This window comes from Grampus griseus, assembly GCF_964374135.1.
Source record: "Grampus griseus genome assembly, chromosome: 2".
In the NCBI taxonomy this organism is placed as follows: domain Eukaryota; kingdom Metazoa; phylum Chordata; class Mammalia; order Artiodactyla; family Delphinidae; genus Grampus; species Grampus griseus.
In genome coordinates, this window is record NC_139018.1 from 108476176 (window position 1) to 108501755 (window position 25580).

A 25580-nucleotide genomic window follows, 5' to 3' on the forward strand; every position below is an offset into this window, starting at 1 on the left:
AAAAAACATAAACCTGCATCACTCCTTCCCTCAGCCCACAGGCAAACCCATCTCTGCCCCAGAGTCTTACCCTCAGTTCCAAGAACTGCCCACATCAGTGCTGGGAGAGGGGACCAGAAGGGGCAGGGTGGTTGGAGAGAAAATCCTGGCCAGGACCCAGCCTGCTGCCATGGAAAATTTGATGGGAAATGACAAGTGGGGAAGGACAAGCAGGACCCATCTCAGAAACAAGGCCCCCATCCCCATCCACGGCTCCTCCACCTAATATTCTCTGCCTCTAAGACCCTTCCTCCTTCCTCAGTCTCCATAGCTGTTGTCAGCAGGATTCACGCCAGGAGCTGCCCACACTTCCTAACCCCAAAGTTTCTCACTCTTTCCAGGGAAATTGTGCTCCAGGTATCCAAGAGCTAATACCTCCTTTGACATTGCCTTAATTACGTGTGTTGAATGAATGAATGCGGGTGTGGTGCTGTTGCTAGAGCCAACACAAGTGAAATGGAACCACTTTCATTTAAAATTTCTTCTGCTTTGTTAAAATGTGTTTTAAAAAGCTCTGTCCTTGGAAGAATGTCCAAGACATATTGGTTAGTGGGGGGAAAGAATTCACAAATCAGTGTTTATGAAGCAATTCTATTTTTGGAAAATAGATAAATGATATGCTAGGATGTGCGTGGAAAAAGTCAAGGGTGGTAAAGCTCACGTCATTCGTGGAGGTTTTCTCTGGGACTGGGGTTACTGTGGGGCTCTTTTGTGTTGCGTTTTTAAATTTCTTGGTTACAGTGAACATTTATTAGTTTGGAAATATAAAACTTAAAAAAATTTAAATGGAAAAAAGCATGTGCCCTTGTACACTTTGTTTTGTAACTCCTGGCTCTAATATAAAAGCAGCTGTGGCATAGAGGAGAGAACTGATTCCAACATATGTGATTTTTAGCAAGTGACATCACATGTCCAGGCCTCAGGTTTCTCATCTGAAAAATGGATTTCATAATTCCTGCCTACTTCACAACCCCGACCCTGTTAATGTGTCATAAGCTCTCATTAGATAATGGTAACAGCTATCTGTGCTCAGTCTGTAGGTGACTTTTTTCCCTTTAAGTTAGTATGTTTTATCATTTTAAAATGAATTCAAATAAAACAAAATAGCTACTTATAGAATGAAAAGCAACCTCTAGCTAAAAGGAAGGGACCATTCTCTTTCCAAGCCTGAGCCTCAGCCTGCTGCCCGTACCCACAAAAGGCCACTTGGACCCAGAGATTCAAGAACAGAGGAGAAATGACAGCTGCTCTGAATTTCCTGAGGGCCAAGGAGCCTCCACCCTGAGCCGTTCAGAGATCCACCCAGGGAAAAGGGACACTAGCCGAGGGTCACATGAGGCTGACAGACACGATGGACCCTAGGAGATGGGTAGGGCAGAGGACTGGACTAGGGAGACTGCAGCAATTAAATCCATTAGTGCCATGGTTTTAAAGTGTGAGTGAATGGTGATAACAAAATGATTTCAAGTGGATCTAGACACAGGTTTTTATTCCAGTGGTTATATATTCATTTTTATGGCTACCTTCTATTTAAGGTCAGTGCTGCTGGTTTTCCATTTTACTGCAGTGAGATACTGTTCCTTTTTAGTATGTGTTAAAGTTACAAAAGAGAGAGTTGATTTGAAGAAATGTATTAAGTAAGTGTTGTATAAATGGTTGAGGGATGGCCAAAAATATGACAGGGGTTTGTGAATGCCTGCGATCTGGGAAACTTTGCTCTCATTGATTACTGGTTCCCGTGGAAGAAAAATTATCCCCTATCATTAGAAATTAGTATAAGTATCAGGGAATTGCCTCAGGGTCTAGTGTTTACCATCAGTTCCCAAAATATGAACATAGACCCTGACAGAGTGTGCTTATTAACTGCACATGTGCACAGCCTACACCAAGGCATATGGTCTCCTTCAAATCACTGGGTTGAGTTTATGAATAGCATATTTCTATGTGAACTCTATCTGGGTATGTGTAAAAATACATACCTTGGGCATAATCAAGTTGCTGTTTTAGATATTTCTTTATTCCCCCCCACACACAATGTGCTGGGACATGTGAGCCTGGCTTATTTATAGATGAGGATCACTTTTCAGAGGACTTGGGGGCAAACACTCCCAGAGGCCAGGAACTGGCAGCTCCAGCCTCCTGGGAGAGGCCTGAACTAGATGTTGGGAGATGAGAGAACTCCTCTGTTTGCTGAGAAACTTCGGGGAAGTAACTTCTCTGCTCTGAGCACAGCTGGACCACTCCAACTCTAAGCCAGCCTGCAACAGGAGTTTCTTCAGACCCTGTGGCTTCCCCACTCCAACCACCAAATCATCCACCCCAGGGCTCCGCTGTCAGATACTCTCAGCACTAGCTGTGTGACCTGGGGCAAGTGACTTCTGTCTCTGATCCTCAGTTCCCTCATTTAAGAATTCAGATAACAGTATCTGCCACAGCTATACAGATAGACCTGGAAGGGGGTTCCTTATGTGTTAAGTGAAAAAACAGAAGTTGCAATATAATCCCATTTTTGTTTTCTAAAAAAAGGTGATTGAACAAAAAACCCAGTATGTACAATATGATCCAAAATTTGAAAGGGAATATTTATAAACATACAGGGGAAAGGTCCAGAGGACAGACATCAAAACTAACAGAGGCTTTCGATGGGTGATAAGAGGACGAGCCATTTTTGTTTCTTCTTTTTTGTTTATATGAATTTGAAAAATGTATCTAATAGGAATATAAACTAAAAGTAAATAGAGGAAAATATGAAAAATAAGGAACACTTACCTTGAAGGATCATGGGAAGGATTAAGTGAGAAAACACAGCTCTAATGAAGTGAAGCCTCTTGTGACTTTTAACGTGGGGAGAGTATTCTGCTCTCTCCCACCCTCTCTGGGGACTGTCCCAGGAGTAGACTCTCAACTGGTTCTCATCCAACAACTCTCTCACAGCGGTGAGAGGCTCCACATTTAAAAGGCATAGAACTTGGGACTTCCCTGGTGGTCCAGTGATTAAGACTCTGTGCTCCCAATGCAGGGGGCACGGGTTCGATCCCTTAGGTCAGGGAACTAAGGTCCCACAAGCCATGCGGCAGGGCCAGGGGAAAAAAAAAAAAAAAAGAGGCATAGAACTTAAAATGTCAGCGCTAGGAAGGCTGGGTTAGCATTCCCAAGGTCTCCTCCCTGGAATGCTCATTCCTAGGATGTTAACAGTGTTCCTGCAAGAGGGGCTCTGGGCAAATGAGTCTAGGAAGCATTTGGTTAAACAAGTTAAACAGGTTTCTCAGTACAGGGCTTCTCAGGGCCTTGTCGACTCCAAGAGGGAGATTTATAGGCAGTTTCCTCATCTTATTTGACTGTGGAGTACTTTTTTTTTTTCAAGAATCATCTTTAGGGACTAACGTTCTAATAAAGAACACACTTTGGAAACCGTGATCTAATCCAACCCACTGGACCAGTGGGGCTGACTGATCACCAAAGTCAACAGGATCACTTATATCTTGACCTCTCTCACCCTTCTTCCTCACTTACAACTGTTGCAGAGATGTGGCCTGGGGCTTTTCTATCTAGAAGTTTCTCTTACACTCTCACCCCTACCTAGACACGGGCAAAAGTCAGAGGAGACGGGACAACACAATACACTGAAGACAGGTTAGTTCCAGGGCAGGGAGATCTGGAAACCAGTGTTTCTGAGCCTAAGGAATCCCACCTCTGCTGGGAGAGGAGAGCGTGAGTTGGTAACTACAGCTAGAGAGATGCAGGGAGAGGACGGCAGCGTGGCTGGGAAAGGCCTTTGGAGCCACATTTCCAAAGGTGTAAGACTCCATGTGGTGGCAGCCGAGCCATGAGTCCAGTTCCAGGACCACAGATGCAAATGAGCCTCGTGCTTTCTGGACATGCTGTGTGTACATCTGGGCCTTCCCAGGAGGCCGCAGTAGGGATCAGGCCCTGGGTCTAGCCTCTGCTTCTCTTCTGCCCTAGAAACCCTTCCCTAGGATTGCTCCATTGCCTTTATGGGGAGAGAGGAGGGTGAAACAGGAAGGACCTCCACAACCTGGTTATCAGATGCTGCACCCCACTGAGTGGAACTGAGAGAAGACAGAAGTTATGCATCCAAGGTAGAAACTCCAGAGGAACCTGCAAAGGGAAACCCTCTGGGCCCGGAACAAACAACAAACGTTCTGCCAATGGCTCACCGTGTGGCCTTGGTTAAAGCACAGCTCTTCTCTGGCCCTTGGTCTCCTTCTCAATAAGGCAAGTTGTTGGACTACATATGCTCTGAAGGACTCGATAACTGCTCTCTACCCAAGCCCCATAGCTTGGTGGGTGGTTTTCCTCCCAGGGAGCAAAAACTTCTGACACAACTTCTCTTTGGGACCAGAAATGGGCTGAGTGTCAGGTGGTGGTTGGCTCCTAAGTCAGTTTGGACAAACGGAGCCACTCTGACTCTAAGAAGCCCAGTTCCTGAGCACATCCCAGAGCCCTCCTTGGCTGCCCCCTGGGACCCACTCTCCTCTTGACCACAGGACACTCACCGAGGCTCCTCAGGCACCGTCACCTGGTCCTTCTCCCAAGTAATGACAGGTGCTGGCAGCCCTTCGATGTGGCACTGAAACCGAGCGGTCCCATTCTCCTCCACCGTCTGAGACTGCGGGTGCAGGGAGAAACCTGCAAGTGCTGGGGATGAGGACAGTGAGAAAACGCAGGGACAGGAGAGGAACACAAGAAAGGAGGCCACAGCAAGCAGACAGGAAACACACACACACATGGACACAGAGAGACACAGGTGGACAGAAACACATGCAAAAAGAATTCAGACCGACGGAGACACAGTTGGAAAGAGGCAGTCGGAGAATAAGAAGTGGTGATGACTGGTCAGATGCTGCAGGCAGAATGAATTCCAAAGTCCCCCTGCCTTACATCACCATATGGTTGGACTACAGTAAGATGTGCATTTCTTCTGGCCCCCAAATTGTTTCATGGTGATCTGTGCCTCCTGAGAACCCCTGAAGAGTGAGTGAGCTGGACAACACAGCTCGGCTCTACACACTCCACCTGCTGTGGGGGTGGGGAGCACCTTTGTGCCCCTGACGTGCTTATAAACCTCTCTGGCAGGCTTCCTGGAGGAGAGCACAAGTCTAGACTCTCAAACTCACAGGGAAGGAAAAGGAGGAGGAACAGAAGAGCAGGGAAGAAGTGAGACTATTGAACAGTGAGGCAGACAATACCAGGAAGGGACCCACTGAGCAGCAAAGGAGGCAGGGAAAGGGGGCGTGGCTCAGAGTCAAACCTTTGTGCAAGTATCTAACTGCAGACCCCACTTCCCACACCCCACGTCTTATAGGCCTCAGCTCAGTCCAAGATGTAGCACTTACTGGCAAGCTTGACCACCGCAGCCTGGCTGGCCACCACTCCAACGGGGCTGCGGGCCAGGCAGGAATAGTTGCCCTCAATGACCTCTGAAGCCCCAGGGTCAGTGCCGTCGGGAGCTGGCAGCTGGGACAGCCACAGGGAGCCATTGGGTAGCAGGCGAAGGTGGCTGTGCTCGGGCAGGATGCCTCCATCCTTGCTCCACGTGACGCTGAGGGGGTGTCCTGCAGTAGCCGCCCCCAGACCGCAGTCCAGCACCGTGGCTTGCTCCGGGCCCAGGATCACTTGCAGCGGCCCTGCTCCACAGCTCAGCGACACGGTCGTCTTCCGGGGCAACGGCTGCTCCCCTGCGTAGAGGAGGGGTCACCAGGGTCATCAGTGTGTGTCCTCCTACATCCCACAGCCTCCGGAGCCCGAGTCACCCACCCCGGGTCGAGGAGGGCAAAACCTCAGAGAAAGAGGTCTCACGGAGAGACCTGTGTCTGGATCCTGGCTCTGCCTCTGACTAACTGTGATCTTGGGCCAACGGCTGCACTTCGTTCCCAATCCTTACCCCGCTGCTCAGCTTCCTCATCCACAAAATAACACAGTTCTTAGCAAAAAAGTAGAAGTAACCCAAATGCCCGATCACCTGATGAATAGATAAATATATTACTCAGCCATCCAAAGAAATGAAGTACTGATACTTGCTACAACATGAATAAACCTTGAAAACTTTCCTCAAAGTGAAAGAAGTCAGTTACGAAAGGCCACATATTGTATGATCTCATTTCTGTGAAATGTCCAGAGTAGGCAAATCCATAGAGACAGAACGTAGATTAATGGTTGCCAGGGACTGGGGAGAGGGAAGAGTGAGGAGAGATGGCGAAGGGATCGAAGGTTTCTTTTTTAGGTGATGAAAACGTTCTAGAATTAGATAGTGGTGATGGTTGCACAACCTTGTGAATATACTTAAAACCACTGATTTGTACACTTTAAACGGTGAATTTTGTGGTATGTGAATTGCGTCTCAATTTAAAAAGACATAGTCATTCCTTCCTCAGAGGGCTGTTGTGAGCGCTCAATGAGATGCTGTGTGGTAAAGGAGTACAGCACAGTGGCTGGCCTGGCACAGGACTGGGGCTCAGTAATGTCATTCCCTCTCCTGGAATCCCACAGATCGTCCTGACCACTATCACCCAAACCACTTCTGCCGCAGTGACTGGGAGGGGTAAGCTCTCCTTCCTGCAGCTGATTCCCCCAAAGCCACGCAGCAAGCCAGTGCAGAACCCAGTCCCTGACCTTCTCCAGATGCCCCAGAAGAGCCTGCAGCTCCAACACTGCCCTGGCCGCAAAGGGAAGAGCAGGAGAACAATGGAGGAAGGGAATGCCATCCCAGGGTCAAGGCAAAAACACACAAATGACAAGTTTATCATTTTAACCAACATCTCAGCAAGGCCCAGTAACCGTTATTCATAGAGAAATAGTTGGTTCTCTTCCAGTTTTATCTTCCAGACGGTTGACCTGCTGCCTTCCTGTCCCATAAAAGCTTAATGGCCCGAGGTGCCCTCTTATCCTCTGGCCTGACACCTTGCTTAAAGGCACAGTGGTGTGTCTGAGAGTGAGCTAGGGACAGAGGTGAGGACACTCATTACAAGGCAGGCCAGGGCTGACAGAGCCCTGTGAGGGGCATGCAGAAAGCACAACGGCTAAGGACTCCGGCGACCCTCAGTTCTAGCCCCGGCTCTGTCACAGTCTAGCTGTGTGGCCTTGGGCCAGTCACTTCCACGTCTGGGCTCTAGTTTACTCCAATGTAGTGGGTGATGTCGAAGATTCTATGATGGTAGGATTATTCAGTGAGCTGGACTCACCTACTCCTGAACAGATACAGAACATCATCTAGACACACACACAAAACTGTAGACACGACCTGCCATACCTAAACACGTGCTCCCCCCGTCTCTGCCACACTCATCAACACCTGGACACACATATATGCCAACACTTAAACCCCTGAAGAGGATCAAGACTGAGGGGAGAAGAGAGGTCCTAACTGGCTGAGATAAGGAGGCCAGGGCAGAAGCCAGGCCTCTGACACCACAGTGGGAAGGACAGACAGACAGGGTCTGAACAGGCCTCTGCCTTTCTTAAAGGCTCCACTGGCACCTCCAGCTACACAGCTGGGCTCAGCATTACTAGTGGGTGCAGCGAGGAGAAGGCAGCCCTTGCCCTCACTCAGTTTCCAGTCTAACTGGGGAAATCAAACTGGCATTCGCATCACTGAGGGCCATGTGCTGGGGTGGAAAGAGCATCTGACCTTGGGGCAGAAGGTCAAGGTTCCAGTCTTGCTGCTCCACCTACCATCCACTTTACCTCTCTGGGGCCCAGTTTCCACATCTGTAAAAATGAAGGCGATACTATGGAGCCTGTGAGGATTAAACTAGATGATGTGGGTCAGGTCTCCAGCCCAGAGCCTAACGGGCATCAGTCAAAGAATGGGAGCTCATTCTTTAAAGGCATTTCGTAAACTGGAAAGGGATGTACAAATGCAAATCGCTATTCTTAACATCCAGTCCCTTCTCTATCTGAGGCCCTAGATTCTGATGCAAACACGGTGGGGGGAAGGCCAGCCCGGGCTCTCAGCCCAGTGGCTTCCAATTGCCCCATTCCAGCCGCTGAGCAGTCGGTTTGAGTTTCAGGGGAGAAAAACCCCACATGACACGAATCCCTGAGCCCTCCGGCAGCCTCCCTACCCCCCAAAGCACGTCCGGGGCTTGGAAAATCCCCCGCTGCGCTGAACAAACAATGTGAACAGTTGGGGCCCGAGCAGCTGCTGGGTCTGTCAGCAGCCTGGGCTCCTGCGGGCAGGACGGCGGCCAGAGGGGCCGGGGCTTGCTGGGGAGCCCAGAGGAGGCTCCGATTCCCTTCCTGAATATTCATGGATCAGCAGATGTCTGGCTGCCCCACCTCGGAGGAGCCCAGCACCCAACAAGGCAATGGGGAATGGGAAACCAACAGGGATGTAGATGTGGGGAGAACCCGGGATCCCTGGGGGGGGTACAGGGCTGTGCCAGGAGCCCAAGCCGGCCCACGTTGATGGAAACGTATGCAGAGCCTGAGATTGCTCATTTTATAGATGGGGAAACCGAGGCCCCAAAGGGGAGGTTCTCACCCCTCTGGGAGACAGTCTGGGGACATCCTGGGCGTGAACCCAGCATTGAGGAGACAGTTGCTCCCAAATAAGAGGGTTCTCTCTGCCCCAGCACCCAACCCAACTTCTGTGCCCAGGACGTGCATCCTTAGGGGCTCACCTCAGGTGCCACATCCCTCCGTGAAGCTGCCCCTGCCTTCCCCAGAGAAGGGTTTTCCTGGGTCTCACATCATGTAGCCACTTGGAGGTCCCTTAGCCATTCTTCCTCTTGCCTTCTTGCCTAAGGCGGACCATGGGATGTGGCGGGACAAGCCTTGGCCTGGGGTCAGAGTTCTGGGTCCATCATGGGTTGTATGACATTGGGTCCGCTTTCCTCCTTTCAGCCTCGGTTTCCCCAGTCTTAAAATGAAGAGTTGCCACATTTCTCATTTCCACCAAAATTCTCCCAGCGGCAGAGGAGAACGTACTCAGGAGGCTTGCTGACTACCTGAAATGTTTTTATTTTGAAACCTCTGGCACATTTTGCATCCTATTCCATTACACAGCAGTGTTTGTTTTAATGTAAATGTGGTTCCTACACCACCAAATCTTTTTGGAAAAGTGATGCTCTGGGGAGTGGCCCTTGTTTGTCCAGTGGTTTCGTGGCTGTCCCTTTCCTGCCACCACCACCCCCATCCCCTGTCATGGCGGACCACCAAGGCCCTCCCAGGAGCACTTCTCAGTGCTCCCCCTAAGGACTGGGTGGACATAGCGGACACTTGCTGTTGGCCAGCGTTCTGCCTCGAGGGGAACTCCCTCTCCCACAATCCCTTCTCCTCAGTCTCCTCGGTGGGACCCTGCCAGAGACGTGGAGTTTCTATGCTTAGGAGCCCCAGGGCCATCTCTCAATCTCCTCCTTCTGACATTATTTTACCCATTTACAGGATAAATTAGATTTTATGAGGCCAATTAGAACCCAGACAGAAAGGAGGTTCGCTGCTGAGCCCCAGGGCCAGCTCAGTGCTCTTTCGTGGGACTAGTGCGGGCCTGGCATAAGCCAGGGCTCCATTCTTCAGTGAACTCTCAGGAACTGAGAGTTCCTGGGACTGGGGGATGGGGTGGGGAACAAAGCCAAGATGCCTCCTTCATTAAGCCAAGAACTTGCCACAAACATCAATGCCTTGTCATTTTTTAATCTCAGGGCCCACCAGATTTACAACTTGTTTTCGGTCCACACGGGCAATTCTCCACGACGCCATCACCACTCTCCTCTCCTAGTAGACACAAGCCAGTTTCTTCCAGAAACCTCCTTCCCCGCCCCCCACCTTGGCCACCTCCCATACCACACACTAAGCCCCTCCCACAACAGCTGGAAGGAGAACTTGGGACGGTTGCCTGGGACACAGGGAAGGCAGCATTCCCTTCGTCTGTGATCCTCAGGAGACAGGCTCAGCCTCAGCAGACTTGAGAGACTTGAGAGCAAAGCCACTCAGCTTGACCTGCCTACCTCCTGTTCCTTGTCACCCTGGGTCCCCACCAGACTAAACCACTTCCCGTTCTCTGAAAGCACACTGCTGTTCCATGCGTTGCCTATGCTGCTCCCTCTTCCTTCAGTAGCTGTGCCATCCTGGGGTCTGATTTAGACGCCTCTCCTTTTTTCTGCCCCATAGGACCCTGGGCACCTGGGTCATTGCAATTAGCACTCTAGATTTTTGACTTGCCTTTCTGCCAGCGAGGCAACAAGCCCAAGATTATTGTCCTAGTCAGCACTCTAATTCCCTAGGACCTAAAACACTGTCTGGCACATAGTAGGCGCTCAATAAACAGTTCTTGAAAAGATGAGTGGACATGCGGAGACACACTCAAAAAGATAAGACACAGAGCCCCTCATGCTTTGCCAAGCCTCAGTTTCCTTATCTGGAAAAATTATAGGAACTCCCTTCAGGGCTGGGGATGATGTGGATAGTATACGTGGAAACTGCCTAGCACACTATGTGGCACCTATGAGACACGTAACAAAATGCTTAAAAAGCACCAAGACGGGGAATTCCCTGGTGGTCTGGTGGTTAGGACTCCGCGTTTTCACTGCCTTGGGCCCAAGTTCCATCCCTGGTCAGGGAACTAAGGACTAAGATCCCGCAAGCCGCCTGGCGTCGCCAAAAAATAAATTAAAAAAAAAAAAAGCAGCACCGAGACAGAACAGCAAACTCACATTGAAAGAAACTCTTCTACTTAAACATTACCAGGACTGGGGAGCTCACGACCTCACCTCTTCTGCTATACGGATGGTCTGATTAAAAGTACCTTCCTTAAACGCAAGAGGGAGGAGATATGGGGATATATGTATATGTATAGCTGATTCACTTTGTTATAAAGCAGAAACTAACACACCATTGTAAAGCAATTATACTCCAATAAAGATGTATAAAAAAAAAATACCTTCCTTGTGTGCCCAACCTTGTCTCTCTATGCTCCATTCATTTGCCAGAGCTCCAAACTAAGTGACAAGGTAATGAGCCCCTATGGAACCATCTGGAAGTCTTGGCTCTGCATCAGCTTCCATGCTCAGGTCTGCACCTGAGAGAGAATTTACTGAGACTCGGCTTCCCGGACCACAGTGACCCCACAGCCCCTCAATTCCAGAGGAATGCCTCAGCCTCAGCAGTGAGGCACTTTTAGCTGGCAGCACAGCCAGCCCCGAGGACAAGGACGTCAGGCCTAGGTCATCCTCTCTCTGGTTTTCTTCTCTCCCCTCAGGTGCCGTCACCCACCTCTGACCAGGCTGGGGCTGGGGTCCTCCCCCATCAGAACCACTCTTTCTCTTCCCTCCCCCCAACCCGGGGAGCTGGGAGCCCCCAGGCCTGCTTGGCAATGACATCTGTTCTGCATCTGGAATTCTGTGTCAAGTCTGGTTTCTGTACCTCAGAAACAGCGGAGGCAGAACAGGATGCGGTGGGTGGGGATGGGTGGAGCAGAGTGGATTCCAGAGCCCAGACCCAAACACACCACCTGAGGGGGGCCAAGCCCAAAGTTGTTGATAACTTCTCAGGTGAGGGGGAGGGGGTGAAGAGAGACTGAACTTGCGTTCATGTGTACCAAATCCCGGGAAAGTACGGCTGCTCCAAGAGCCAGGAGACTGGTTCCAGTCCCAGTTCAGTCCCCATCCATGTAACTCTGGGAAGTCACTCAGTTTTCTCATCTGTAAAATGGGTTCATGCTAAAATTATTTCTAAGTTCCCCTCAGTGCTGACATTCAATGACGCTAATTGTGGGATTACTCAACTTGAAACAATGTACCTTTAGGAGAAAAGAAAGGAAATGCTGATTTACACATAATGTATGATTACTTGGGCCATGAAAATACATACAGGATCAATGAAGGTTTAGATAACTTCTGGATAATTTAGATTCACTATTAAGAGAAACTATTGGGTTGGCCAAAAAATTTGTTCAGGTTTTCCGTAACATTTTTCTTATGGAAAAACCCGTACGAACTTTTTGGCCAAGACAATATATTTGACCTGGTTCCTAACCTCCAAGATGAGGTCAGAGAGGGTCCCAACACCCCAACTAACTGAAGTTGGTCTCTGAGCTTCTGGGCTGAGAAAGGGATGGAGGGGGGAGTTTCCCCGGTGAGGAGAAAGCAGCTCTCTTGTTCTTAGAGCCCTCCTGCTACTGACCTCTGGCATCACCACCCCCCAAATTCTGACTGGGTGGAAGGGAGAACCCCACTTCTTGCATGTGGTGAAAACAGAGCATTTGGCATCCCACCACCACCCCCAGACAGGAGTCCCATTCGCATACATCTCCCCAGTTCCCAAGCCCTGGCCCAAGAGCAGTGTTCGGGGGAGACGGGCAGTCACTATCTTAACTCCAACACCAGCCCTTCATTTTGCCATGTCGAGGCTGCTGAAGTGTCTATTATGTTTTACTTCTCTCTCCCTCACTCCCTACAAACTCAATCTATCCTCACATCCTGCCGATTCTACTTCCTAAATATTCTAGAATCCACTGTAGCTATCCCAATTGCCACTACTCTAGTTGCCAGCAACATCCTCTCTTCTGGACTACTACCACAGCCTCCCAAGAAGCTGCAGCTTCCTGCCTCCATCCTGTCCAATCATTCTCCACATCGGCTGGAGTGAGCTGATGCAAAGCTGATCTTAAAACCCTCCAAGGGCTCATGCAGGCTCTCAGGCCAGAAACCTTGGTGGGGCTTACAAGCCCCTTCATGAGTTGGGTCCAGCCTCCATCTTCAGCCTTCTCTTTTGACACTCTGTGGCCCCTGTCCCATTCCTCTCTAACCTGCCCCACCCTCCTGCCTTGTGCTCTAAACTCCAGCCAGATTTAGCTTCATTCAGTGCTCTAAACGAAGTCACCCCTGAGCGTTTGCACATGCTGTTCTCTCTGAAAAACTCACCCCATCATCACTCTCCTGCAGGGCCAACTGACCCTCTGCACTGAGCTCTATTATTTACCGCTTCCTGGAGGAAGCCTTTCCTGACCTTTCTAGACTACCTGTCAGTCTCCTCCTTATTTACTATATTTCAGGCACCAGTCACGTGCTAGCCGAAAAGGGTACTCAGTAAATATTTGTTGAATGAATGAATAAATGGCCTCCGTCCAGATCGGGGAGGCTAGTCAGAACTCTATAGGAGTGTCCCCAAGCCTGACGAGCTTTGCACACTCAAAGGATTTAGGACGGAGGGCGAGCAGAGTAGTTGCTTCAGCCATGCACACTGCTGCCAAGGGAGCCCCAGCTCGGGCCCTGCCCCTGCCTTGTGCACTCGGGAACCCCAGAGAGGAAACTGAGACCCTCGTAGGGAGGCCCCACCGATACTCCATAATGCCCGAGTGAGTGCAGTTCCCAGTCCTGATTCCGCTTTGCTAGATGACCCCGAGCCCGGTCCGGAGCTCTCAGAAGAGCAGAAGAGGGTGGGCCCAACTATTCGTTAATCCCCTGGCCTCCAGGAGGACAGACGCCTCTCTGGCACTTCCCCTCCCCCTCCACCTGACAACCGCGGGCCCCCCACTTCCCTAGCCTAGCCGCCGGGACCCCGCCCCCGGGCGGCCTCCTGCCGGGTCCGCAGTCAGGTCTGAAAAGGGGCGTGTCTTTGTAGGCAGAGAGGGGGTCCGAGTAGTTCCCGAGACTTTCCCACCCGCTGTTTGGGCTTCCTGGAGATGGGCCGGGGCGAGCCAGGCGGAGGCTCCTTCCCCCCTCCGCCGTCCCTGCCTCCTTCCCACGTGGCCTGGCTGAGTCTCTCTAGAAAGCCACAGCAGCTGGAGAGAAATCCCCCTCCCCACCCCCACCATCAAGTCCCTCCCCGACTGGCTCCGGACACATCCTCAGCTCCCCCCTCGGCTGGGAAGGCGAGAACTAGGCGAACAAAGCGGGCAGCCCATCCCCCTCCCCAGCCCTACCAACCACCTAGCCCACGGGCCGCCCCGAAACGCACACAGGACCGAAAGGGAGAGGGCTGGGGGTGGAAGAAGGCTCCCTAGGCAGAGACGCTTGGGACTCCGTCACCCCATCCCCAGTCCTCTCTCCAGCGAGGGCAACTCTGACTTTAACCCACCCTCACCTCGCACTGAGGTGGGGGGTTGGAGGAGGCCTTGCTGACCCCGTCCACGCTTCTCAGATCTGCCCCTGGGGGTGGGGCAGGAGTGACACGCGTCCCATCCTGAGAGCGGGTGTCGGACATGTCCACGAAAGCAACTGGTTTCCTGCGCCCTCCCCCAGCCCACTCCCGGCCTCGGGTTCGGAGGGGGCAACACTCCCGCGCTCCCCACCCCCTCCGCCCAGCCCCACCCAGCTTCAGGGACCACACCCACCGGACAAAGTTGAGTATTTTATCACCACTATTCCCAGTCAATTCGCAATCTCATGCTTCTGTCCCCCCACCAAGGGCATGGACACTCTCCGAAAGCCAAGGCCAAATATTAGCTCAGCCCCATAAACACAATTACACACGCTCTCGACACACAAATGGAGGTGCAGACACCCCCCCACACACACCCCCCTTTACACTCCCAACCCGGAGACACGCGCGGTAAAGGCAGAGCCCGCCCCGCACAAACCACCGGCACCTCAGCTACGGCCCGCGATGCCACGCCGCGACCGGCCACGCGCTGCGGACACGTACGCCGCACAGAAGCCCCCTCCCCACTCTGCACGCGGTCGCGCGCGCGCGCGCACACACACACACACACACACACACACACACACTCACACTCATTCCGGACTCCGCAGACCAAGGACACACACCCCCTGCGGACAAGTACGCGCCGCAAACGTCCCCGGCCGCGGCTCGCAGACCCCAGAGCGCACGCATCGCGGGCACAAGGACGCGCAGCCCGCCCCCCCCCCCCCCCCCGCCTCCCCCGGCCCCAGCGCTCTTTCGGGACTCGGGACGCGCCGGCCCCACAGCCGGCGCAGCCCCGGGTGCCGACGCACAGTCACCCCGGAGCCGCTCCCGCCACTGCCTCAGCGCCCGCCCTTACCGCGCGCGGCCAGCAGGCAGAAGGTCAGCGCGAGGAGCCTGCCGCCGCAGCCAGCGTCCCCCCGCGCCATGGGGCCGGGCCCGGGCTGCCGCCGCCGCCGCCTCCTCCTCCCCGCGCCTCAGCCGCCGCTGCCGGGGGAGGGCGCGCCGGGCTTCAGTGGCCCGGGGAGGCGCGGCGCCGCGGGCGGGGGCGCGGCCTCGGGGGCCCCGGCCCGAGCGGGGGCCGGCGCGGGGGCCCGGGCTGCCGCCGGCTCGCCCGCCCCTCCATCGCCATCTTGGGCGAGCAGCCCGGACGGGGGCGCCCAGCGGGCGCGGCCGGTCGGGCCCCGCAGGGGACTCCGGCCCGCGCGCTGTGACCTGCGCCGCGCAGGATCTCAGCTCTGCTGGGGTCTGCGCCCCTCTGCCTCGCCCTCTCCGGATCGCCATGGGCCCCCCCATTTGGGCAGCTTGTTTCTGGGTCTGTCTCTTCGTCTCTCTGTCTCGGGGTCTCTTTCTGCCTCGGTGTCTCTATTTCTTTTCTCTGCCGCTGCCTCAGGGTCTCCAACATCTCGGTTCCAGGCTCACTGGAGGCAGATTCAAGGCCTGGGTTTCTGTCCGATGACCCCATCTTGCCACTTGAGCCAGTCCATTCCAGCCCAGGTCCTGGCCTGAATCCTCATTAGCTTCTCCACCTGCAGACCCGCTGAGGACATGGCAGTTCCCTCCTCATCCCCATTTACCTCGCCGTTCCAAGCTGATGGCTTCTCTGGACCTGCTTCTTTTGCTCTTGGAATAACCAACCGCAGCAGGGCATTTACTCTACCCCAAGCACTGCCACACTCAGACTTCTCTGCAACCCTGGGAGAGACAAGGAAGGTTTGATTACTCCCATCTTTACATGCAGGGAAACTGAGGCTGGAGGAGGTGAAGTGACTTGCTTAAGGACCCAAGGCTAGGGAGCAGCAGATGCAGGACCTGAACCCTGATTTTCTGACTCCAGAAGGTCATTTCCCACTCATTTTTCAACTGTGCTTTCTCTGTCCTAACCAGACTGGTTGTCTCAGTATCCCACAAACAGTTCTTTTTCTAAAGCCAGGGGTTCAATGATCAGGCAAAGTGTAGGGAGAAGAGTACAGATTGAATAACCTATTTAATGTCCTTTCCAAGACCAAGACGCCATGGTTCTTCATCCCCTCTATCTCCAGTGTTCCCATGGCTTAGAGCCATTTTGTCTCTGTACCCAGAAGGTACTTTACCCATCTGTTGCTAGCTAACCCTCAATAATGACCAGCACTTTGCGGGTCTAAAGGGATCTGGTATTTATTCATTCATTGCCAGGCCCATCAGCAGCATTTGACTTAGCCCATCACTCCTACTTGTTTCTCTTAGTGGTCTCATCTGGTCATCAAGGTTTTAAATTACATCTTTATGCTGAAGATGCCTACGTTTGTATCTCAGCCTGGACCATCTCCCCTGAACTCCAGACTTGTGTATCCATCTACCTGCTCAACATTTCCATTGGCTAATAGGCATCTCAAATTTAACCTGTCCAGGGAATTCCCTGGTGGTCCAGAGGTTAGGACTCCGTGCTTTCACTGCCAGGGAACTAAGATCCCTGCAAGCCGCTCAGCTTGGCCAAAAAATTTTAAAAAACAAAAACAAATTTAACAGGTCCCAAACTGAGCTCTGATCCTCCCTATTAAACCTGCTTCTCTACAGTCTCCCCCAACTCAGATCGTAGCAGCTCCATCCTCCCTGATGCTCAGGTCAGAATCATTGGAGCCATTCTTAACTCTTCACTTTCACATCCTTCACACTTCACCTTCCTGTTACCACCTTGATCCAAGCACCACCACCTCTCACCTGGATTGTCATAATAGGCCCCTCACTTGTTTATATCATTCTCCCACTTCAGTCTTTTCTCAATATAGCATCGAGTGATCCTATTAAAATGGGAACGAGATCATGCCACTTCTCTGCTAAAAACCCACCAGTGCCTCTTAGCTCTGAGCAAAAGCTAACGTCCTTCTTATGACCGGAAAGCCTATGTGATCTGGAGGGCTGTTTTACCTCTCTGACTTCACCTTCTACGCCATCCCCTTTGCTCACTGCCTCTCCAGCCACACCAGCCTCCTTGCTGTAACTTGATAGCAGTCAGTCCCCTCCCTCCAGCCTCTAGACCTTTGCCCAGCTAGTGCAGGTCTGGAGCTCTGTTCTCCACCCCTCATATCCTCACAACTCCCCCCATCCCCCACCGCCATATCTCGACTTTTATTTTGTGGTTTTTTTTGGGTGTTCATTGCTGCGCAGGGGCTTTCACTAGTTGCGGTGAGTGATGGATACTCTTCATTGCGGTGCAAGGGCTTCTCATTGCAGAGCACGGGCTCTAGGCATGCGGGCTTCAGTAGTTGTGGCTCGCGGGCTCAGTAGTTGTGACACACGGGCTTAGTTGCCCTGCAGCATGTGGGATCTTCCCGGACCAGGGCTCGAACCCAGGTCTCCTGGGTTCTTAACCACTGCGCCACCAGGGAAGTCTCTAACAGTCTTTAGTCCCGTCTTCCTAACATGCTCTACGTTTTACTTATTTTATTTGTAGTCTGCCCTCCCAACTAGAAAGTGGGCTTTGTAAGGACAGGGATTTTTTTTTTTTTGCGGACCTCTCACTGCTGTGGCCTCTCCCGTTGTGGAGCACAGGCTTCGGACGCGCAGGCTCAGCGGCCATGGCTCATGGGCCCAGCCGCTCCGCGGCATGTGGGATCTTCCCAGACTGGGGCACAAACCCGTGTCCCCTGCATCGGCAGGCAGACTCTCAACCACTGCGCCACCAGGGAAGCCCAAGGACAGGGATTTTTGTGTGCTGGGTTCACTGCTGAATTCTAAGCATCTTGACCAGTATCTGACACTGTGTAGGTGCCGGGGGGCCAGCATAAAAGATACAAGTCACTGCTCACAGGGACAGTTGTGTCCTAAGTGGCATGAGATGGCAGGGAGAATGGGAGCAAGAGAAGGAAGGACTAACCGTGTGTGGTAGGGGACTGTTGAGGGAAAAGTCTTTACAGAATTGTTGATTGTTTTAGATGTTTGACCTAGGTCTTGACAATTTAAGGAGGGATGGTGGGGAGTTGTGAGGATATGAGGGGTGGGGGGGGAAGAAACACCCTCTGCAGAGGCTCTGTGTGTGGCATGAGGGCACAGGAAATGGCAGAGCCAATAATTAACTGCATTGATATTCACAGGTCACCTGTTATGGGTCAGGCCCTGGGCACTGGGAGCAGGGCGGTGAACGAGATGGTTCTTGCCTGCATGGTGCTTAGTCTGAGAAGTGAGCCTACTTAGCCTGTAGATAAGTAGACAGGCAACTATAATACTGTGTGATACAGGCTGGGACGGGGTGCAGGGAGGAAGGGCACCCAGGCCAAACTTGGGGAAGGCAGAGAAAGCTTCTGGAGGAAACAAATACCTGAACCAGTATAAGCAGAATGTAGGAGGTGTGAACTGGGCAGGAGGGCAGGGGTGGGAGATGAAGCCAAACAGGGAGACCGGGGCTGGGTGAGCAGTCCCTTGCATGTTGCCTAGAAAGCAGTTGATCAATCGAATGGATAAATGAACAAACAATCTGTCACCACATAAAGAGTGTCACTAATTCCATAAGCCACACACACAAATCCAATTAATTTCTCTGCATTCATATCTTAGCACACAGGCTATGGGCGGGGAGCAGGTGTGAGGTATGACAGGCTCAGGCCAGCCAAACCCAGTGTAAGGAATAAGAGCCATGGTTCTCGTCCTTCCTCTGTTACACACTTGGCTCTGGGACCTTGGACAACTTCCTTCCTCTCCCTGAGCCTCAGCTGCATCACTGAGAAAAATAAGAGGGCTGGGGGATGATGCACATTTCCAACCAGGAGTTCCAAAGAGTTCATACCATTAAAAGTGGATATGGCACTGGTCTTAATTTCTTTCTTTTTAAATCAATCACTAGGGCTTCCCTGGTGGCACAATGGTTAAGAATCCATCTGCCAATGCAGGGGACATGGGTTCGAACCCTGGTCCGGGAAGATCCCACATGCCGTGAAGCAACTAAGCCCGTGTGCCACAACTACTGAAGCCCACGCACCTAGAGCCCGTGCTCCGCAACAAGAGAAGCCACCACAATGAGAAGCCCAAGCACCGCAATGAAGAGTAGCCCCCACTCTCCACAACTAGAGAAAGCCCACGCGCAGCAACGAAGACCCAACGCAGCCAAAAACAAATAAACAAATATATTAAAAATAAATAAATAAAGTATTCTATTATTTTCCCCTTTCAAATGGTACCATGGAACACCTCCAGGTGCATGTGTGGTGCGGGGGGGTTCATGGGTGGAGGGCCGATGGACACTGTCACGGTTTCTACCATTAAACAGCTTAAATTTTTTTCAGTCTTAGTTATTTATAGGTTGTTTAATTAATAGCCACGTTGGACCACGAGATCTATGACAGGAAGCATGAGGAGTACTGATGGCTAAACTACAAAACTCTAATGCTGAGGAAAGAATAATAATTTTGCAAATTTACCTGTGGTTGATCATCATCAGAAAAGAATGTTATAGTCTTCTAATCAAAAGCCATTAGTGAGGGACCTCCCTGGTGGAACAGTGGATAGGGTTCCACGCTCCCCATGCAGGGGGCCCGGGTTTCGATCCCTGGTCAGGGAACTAGATCCCACATGCCTGCTGCAGCTAAGAGTTCACATGCTGCAACTAAAGAGCCCGCCTGCCGCAACTAAGACCTGGTGCAGCCAAATAAATAAATGTTAAAAACAACAACAACAACAAAGTCATTAGTGACTCATATGTCAAAAGCCAGTGTTTAAAAAAATAAAGTCTAATGATAATTCAATCTAATCTGGGTTTTTATTTACCAGAAAGTCAGACTGATTGTATCTGTAATATGTTATTTGTTGACAAGTACCTCCCAATAGATAGGTGGTCCCCAACCTTTTTGGCACCACGGACCGGTTTCACAGAAGAAAATTTGTCCATGGACGAATTTGAGCGATGGGGAGCGATGGGGAGCAGCAATTGAAGCTTCGCTGGCTTGCCAGCTGCTCACCTCCCGCTGTGCAGCCCGGTTCCTAACAGTCCACGGCCCGGGGGTTTGGGACCCCTGCAATAGATCCTAAAATCTTATATTTCACATTTCAGAAATAAAACTCAAAATTTTTAGGTTTTTTTTTTTCACTTTAGCACAAAATACAATCATAAAATGAAAGCAATTTTTGTCTATTTTTTATCCTACAACATAGGATGAAATTTCAACTTGCATTTGGTCCCCATTTAGTTTTGTTTGCTGACTAAAATCAGCACCCATCACTTCTTAAATAGGGTAGAGTGTTTTTTAACTCAGTTTAATTAAATGTTAAAATTGTCCTCAATTAACAATATACTGTTATAATTCTTTTTCTTAAAATAACTTCTTTGAGATAGTCTAATAGAGAGGTAACATCTTGGGAACAGGTCAACATAGGGGTCTAGAAACTGGGAAAAGGCTAGAAGACTGCTGTTTTTATTAGTTTGACCAGGTGGATGGGACATTATCAAATAAAGAGAACAGAGGGAAGAGCCAGACAGAGGAGAGGGGAGACAATTTGCTCTTTTAACATCTTGAGTGTGACGTGTCTGCCTGGCCTGGCAACCAAGTGAAAAATGTTAAAACCCTAGAAATGCCATTTTGATCTGAACAGAGAGATCAGAACCAGAGAAATTATTTAGTGAGTTGGTACTTCTGTCAGAGCATCTAACACACTTTATTATAATATACTTCATTAAATTGTCTGGCTCTACTGTCCTACAGTAAGTTCCTTGTGGCAGGAACCATGTGTATCTTGCTTACTCTTGTTTTCCTGGGATCCAGCACAGCACACAGCATATAGTAAGAGCTCGGTGAATGTTTTTTAAATGAATGTTTTTTTTAAAAAAGTTACTCTTTTATCATATACCATGCAAAAATGGTGAGTGTTTTAAATCACTAAGGGAGTTCTCAAATAGCATATTACTGTGAAAGGGGTTTGAGCATCAAATAGTGTTGGCAAGCGTTTGTCTGAGTAATCTCTAAGACCTCAGTAGACTCTATGACCCTAAATCAAGAATTTATGAACCACTCGCTCTGTAGGATGAGCTGTGGGGATCTGTGGCATTCACATCATTCTTGAATAGATATCAGAATCTACCACTGTAGTGATTTTAAAGTACAGCCGCCCCTCATCCCTCGGTATCTGTGGGGTATCAGTTCCAGGACCCCCCGGGATACCAAAATCTGTGGATGCTCAAGTCTCATATAAAATGGCATAGTATTTGCAAATAAAGTACATACAACCTCCCCATACACTTTAAAATATTTCTAGATTACTTATAATACCTAATACAATGTAAATGCTATATAAATTGTTTTGTTTTGTTTTGTTTTGGCCGCGCAGCTTGCAGGATCTTAGTTCCCTGACCAGGAATTGAACCTGCACCCTTGGCAGTGAAAGCGCAAGAGTCCTAACCACTGGACCACCAGGGATTACCCTAAAAATAGCTTTAAGTAAAATGTAAATGCTATGTAAATAGGTGCTAATGCATACCAAATTGAAGTTTTGCTTTTTGGAACTTTCTGGATTTTTTTTTTTTTTAATTTTCATCCGTGGTTGGTTGAATCTGCAGATACGGAGCCCACAGATACGGAGGGTGCACAGGTTCTTTGACATTCCTCCCTTCAAGTAGAGTCTATTTCCCCTCCCTTTGGACAGAGGCTGGCGTAAGTGACTCATTTCTAAAGGACTGAATGTCATGGAGGTGGGACTGCATGGCTTCTGAGGTATGTCGTAAAAGAAGCCGCACCTCCCACCTGGCTTTCTCTGGGAGACACATGGCTCTGGATCCCTGAGCCACCACGTAAGAAGTCTGGCCACTTTAACGCTGCCATGCTGGAGAGAAGGGACCATGTGGGGAGACTCCGTGGAGATAGAGGTGGTGGAGGAGCCCCAGCTGTTCCAGCCCAGGAGCCAAATGTGTGAGGAAACCTTCCCAGTGCACAGCCCCAGCCCCTGTCTGACTGCAAGCACGTAGGAGACCCTGACACCAGTTAACCCCCAGCACTGTGAGCAACAGTAATAATAACGCATGGCTTTGTTGTTGTTTTACACCACTAAGTTTGGGGGTGTTTGTTTTTTATTACTAGATAACCAGAACAGCTGCTAGAGTCTTTACTGGGTTGGGTTCACTATTGGAACCACTTGCTGCCTCTTTCATTCACCCCCCTCTTTTTTTTTTTAATGAATGTATTTGTTATGTTTCTCTAGCTTTTATTTATTGCCTTTTCCTGGTCATTCATCCCCCTTTGAGGAAGATACAAAAGGTAGATATGTTTAGAATATTTTCACCCTTCATATTCAAAACCATCTCCCACACTATACTGCTGCTCAAATCCTCTGAGCCAGGGGGATGGGTCTTTTCTCACCCTGAGATGACTTTTCACCCCTTTCTTAACAACAAATGCTAATGGTTTTGTGGAATTATGGGATATTTAAATTTTCTTCTTTGTGCTTTTTTTTTTCCCCCCCCAAATTGTCTACATTGAGGGAATTCCCTGGCGGTCCAGTGGTTAGGACTCCGTGCTTTCACTGCCAGGGCCCAGGTTCAATCCCTGGTGAGGGAACAAAGATCCCGCAAGCCATGTAGCATGGCCAAAAAAAAAAAAAAAAAAAAAAGACAAAACAAAACAACAACAAAAAAAAAAAAACCCAAAACCCTTCCTCATACCAAAACAGAATGGTAATGGAAGAGAGACTCTGGAAGGGTATATAAAGGAAAGAATATAAAGTACAAAAAAAAATTGTCTACATCGAACACATATTATTATTATTATTTTTTTTTCGGTACGCGGGCCTCTCACTGTTGTGGCCTCTCCCGTTGCGGAGCACAGGCTCCGGACGCGCAGGCTCAGCGGCCACGGCTCACGGGCCTCACGGGCCCAGCCGCTCCGCGGCACGTAGGATCTTCCTGGACCAGGGCACGAACCCGTGTCCCCTGCATCGGCAGGCAGACTCTCAACCACTGCGCCACCAGGGAAGCCCAAACACATAATATTTTTGTAAACAGAAATAGTAAATGTAACTTAGGAAAAAAATACATAAAAACTTCAGTTAAAGATGATGAAAAAGTTCTGGAAATAAACAGTGGTGATAGTTGCACAACAATGTGAATGCACTGAACTGTACACCTAAAAATGGCTGAAATCGTAAATTTTATGTTATGTATATTTTACCACAATAGAAAAATATATACAATCGTTAAAACTCTACTTGAGTCTCAGCTCCTTCAAGGTTGCCTTCCAGTCCTCACCAATCCGGTTGTACCACTCAATAGGCACTGGATTATTTCTGCCTTGTACAGTGGTTTCTTCATTTACATGATTCATTTGTCTCAGTCGTGTGTCTCAAATGACACTGGAAGCTCCTTGAGGGCAGAAACTGGAATTACACAGAGAGTCATGCCTACAGTACATTTATAAACCAATTGCCTGGAAATCAGAACATATTTCCCTAAAGAATCAACACTACAGGGACTTTCCTCGTGGTCCAGTGGTTAAGACTCCACACTTCCACTGCAGGGTGGGGTGCGTGTTCGATCCCTGGTTGGGGAACTATTAAACTCATTAAATATCTGGAATATATATTGGCAATGAAAATGTACTTAATAAAAGCACTGGAAGGGCTTCCCTGGTGGCGCAGTGGTTGAGAGTCCACCTGCCAATGCAGGGGACGCAGGTTCGTGCCCCGGTCCGGGAGGATCCCACGTGCCACGGAGCGGCTGGGCCCGTAAGCCATGGCCGCTGGGCCTGCGCATCTGGAGCCTGTGCTCTGCAACGGGAGACGCCATATCAGTGAGAGGCCTGCGTACCGCAAAAAAAAAAAAAAAAAGCATTGGAGATACTAATAATTAGACAAAACAGAAAAATCAGTGGAAAGGTTGAGTTTGGGACTGAGGTAAATACATATATTTTTTTAAAAAGATAATTAGATAAAACAGAAAGTTCTGCATGAATGAAAATGATTCAAAACTTATTACATGACTCATCTCTGAATACATTTACGTAGTTATAATGATGTAAACACTGAATATTAATCTAAGTAAAGTTACAATAGAACTACTCTTGAAAAGATGGGGGGGTGGGGAGTGTGTGTGTTTGGTGGAAATGGGAGGGAAAACAGCTAAATTCTAGTCTTTCACAGTAGGGTACCACTAGATAATGAATAAAAACTGAAAAAAAAACATAGAGTAATATTACAAACATGTTATTTAGAGATTTGTTTTAGAACTTGACTCCTTAAGCTATGTGCCTCTGTAACCATGATAAAATTAAAACTTAAAAAAAAAAGGTGATGCAGGTCTCTATATTGTTTAGATGGATGCCCTCCAGCCCTGAACCATCGTTCCTCCACAGCTCTCTACACCACCTTGCTGAGCCGAACAGCTAATTCCTGCCGGAACCACTGCTGTTCGACACCCACTTCTGCTCAAGGCCACCTTGCCCCAGCAAGCCTGAGATTCGGATGGCTCTTTCTGGTCCCCTTTTATGAGGGCCCCTGCACACCCGGCGCAGTGGGCTGAGACCTGCTCTCTCCCGAGGTCTCTGGATGCTCTGCCTGCAGCTGGACACACTGACCACGGCAGGATGGGAGCATTGCCTTCAGGAGAACTGAAGGTAGGTGATGCTGGTCACATTGTCCACATCTTTGGCAGCTGCACCCTCCCTACTGGAGATTGTGTCCTCCCCCAGCACTGGGTGCCGGAGTCCTCCCCCGGGCCTGTCCTACCCTACAGCCTTTTTCCTCCTCACTTTCCACATGAAAGTGTATCTATTCCATGACCCACCCTCTCCTCTGGTCTCTCAAACTAAGCCTGTCGAGGTGAAGCCAGAAGAGCGGGGGGGGGGGGGGGGGGGGCAGATGTCGAGTATGCCTCGACTCTCACGGTACAAGGCCCTCACACTCTAGCCCAGCACTCCCACCTTTTCCTCTCATATCCCTGCCCAGCCCACACTCAGTTTCCTGCCACCCAGTGTGCCAGCTCCGCACCTTTATCCCCTCATGTCTGTGTGTATTCCTTGCCTTGAATGACTTTCCCCCACCTGGAGAAACTCATTTCTTAACACCTAATCCAAAAGCTGTCTCCTTTGTGCTGCCTTCCCTGACCATCGCTTTTCCTCTACCCAGAGAAAACAATTGCTCGTTTGTTGAGTGCTGTATGCCAGATATTAGGAGTTTTGCGTGTGTTTTTCAAACTGAAGCTCACAGCAACTCTTTGAAGTAGTACCATTATTAATTCTATGTTCCAGAAGAGGAAACTAAAGCACAGAGAGGTAAGTAACTTGCCCAAGGCCACACAGTAGGAAGTGGTTCAGTGAGAGTCAAGAGGACAGACTCTCTGGGTCAAAGCCCACAGTCCTAACTGCTGTCCTGCCCTGCCTCCCGGGGACTCACACAGGACTCAGCACTCAACATCTCTCTCTTTGTACTGACCCTCTTTGGTTTACACATCTATCTCCACTTCTGGATTGAGAACCCTCTGAGAGTAG

The 25580-nt window shown here is 50.1% G+C and overlaps 1 protein-coding gene across 4 annotated transcripts in view; it reads right to left on the bottom strand.

The window, feature by feature from the left end:
• The window catches only part of IGDCC4 (immunoglobulin superfamily DCC subclass member 4), a 38218-nt gene extending 23132 nt beyond the window's left edge, over window positions 1-15086 (bottom strand). For 3 of the 4 annotated variants that reach the window (XM_082647922.1, XM_082647921.1, XM_082647919.1), the window contains exons 1-3: window positions 15002-15086; window positions 5397-5738; window positions 4557-4698 (exon numbers count right to left, since the gene is read on the bottom strand). In XM_082647922.1, coding sequence (XP_082504048.1) covers window positions 4557-4698; window positions 5397-5738; window positions 15002-15071 — 554 coding nt within the window. In that variant the 5' untranslated portion in view covers window positions 15072-15086. The remainder of the gene's footprint in view (window positions 1-4556; window positions 4699-5396; window positions 5739-15001) is intronic. The other variant, XM_082647920.1, reaches the window with a different exon arrangement.
• Window positions 15087-25580: the final 10494 nt, after the last annotated feature.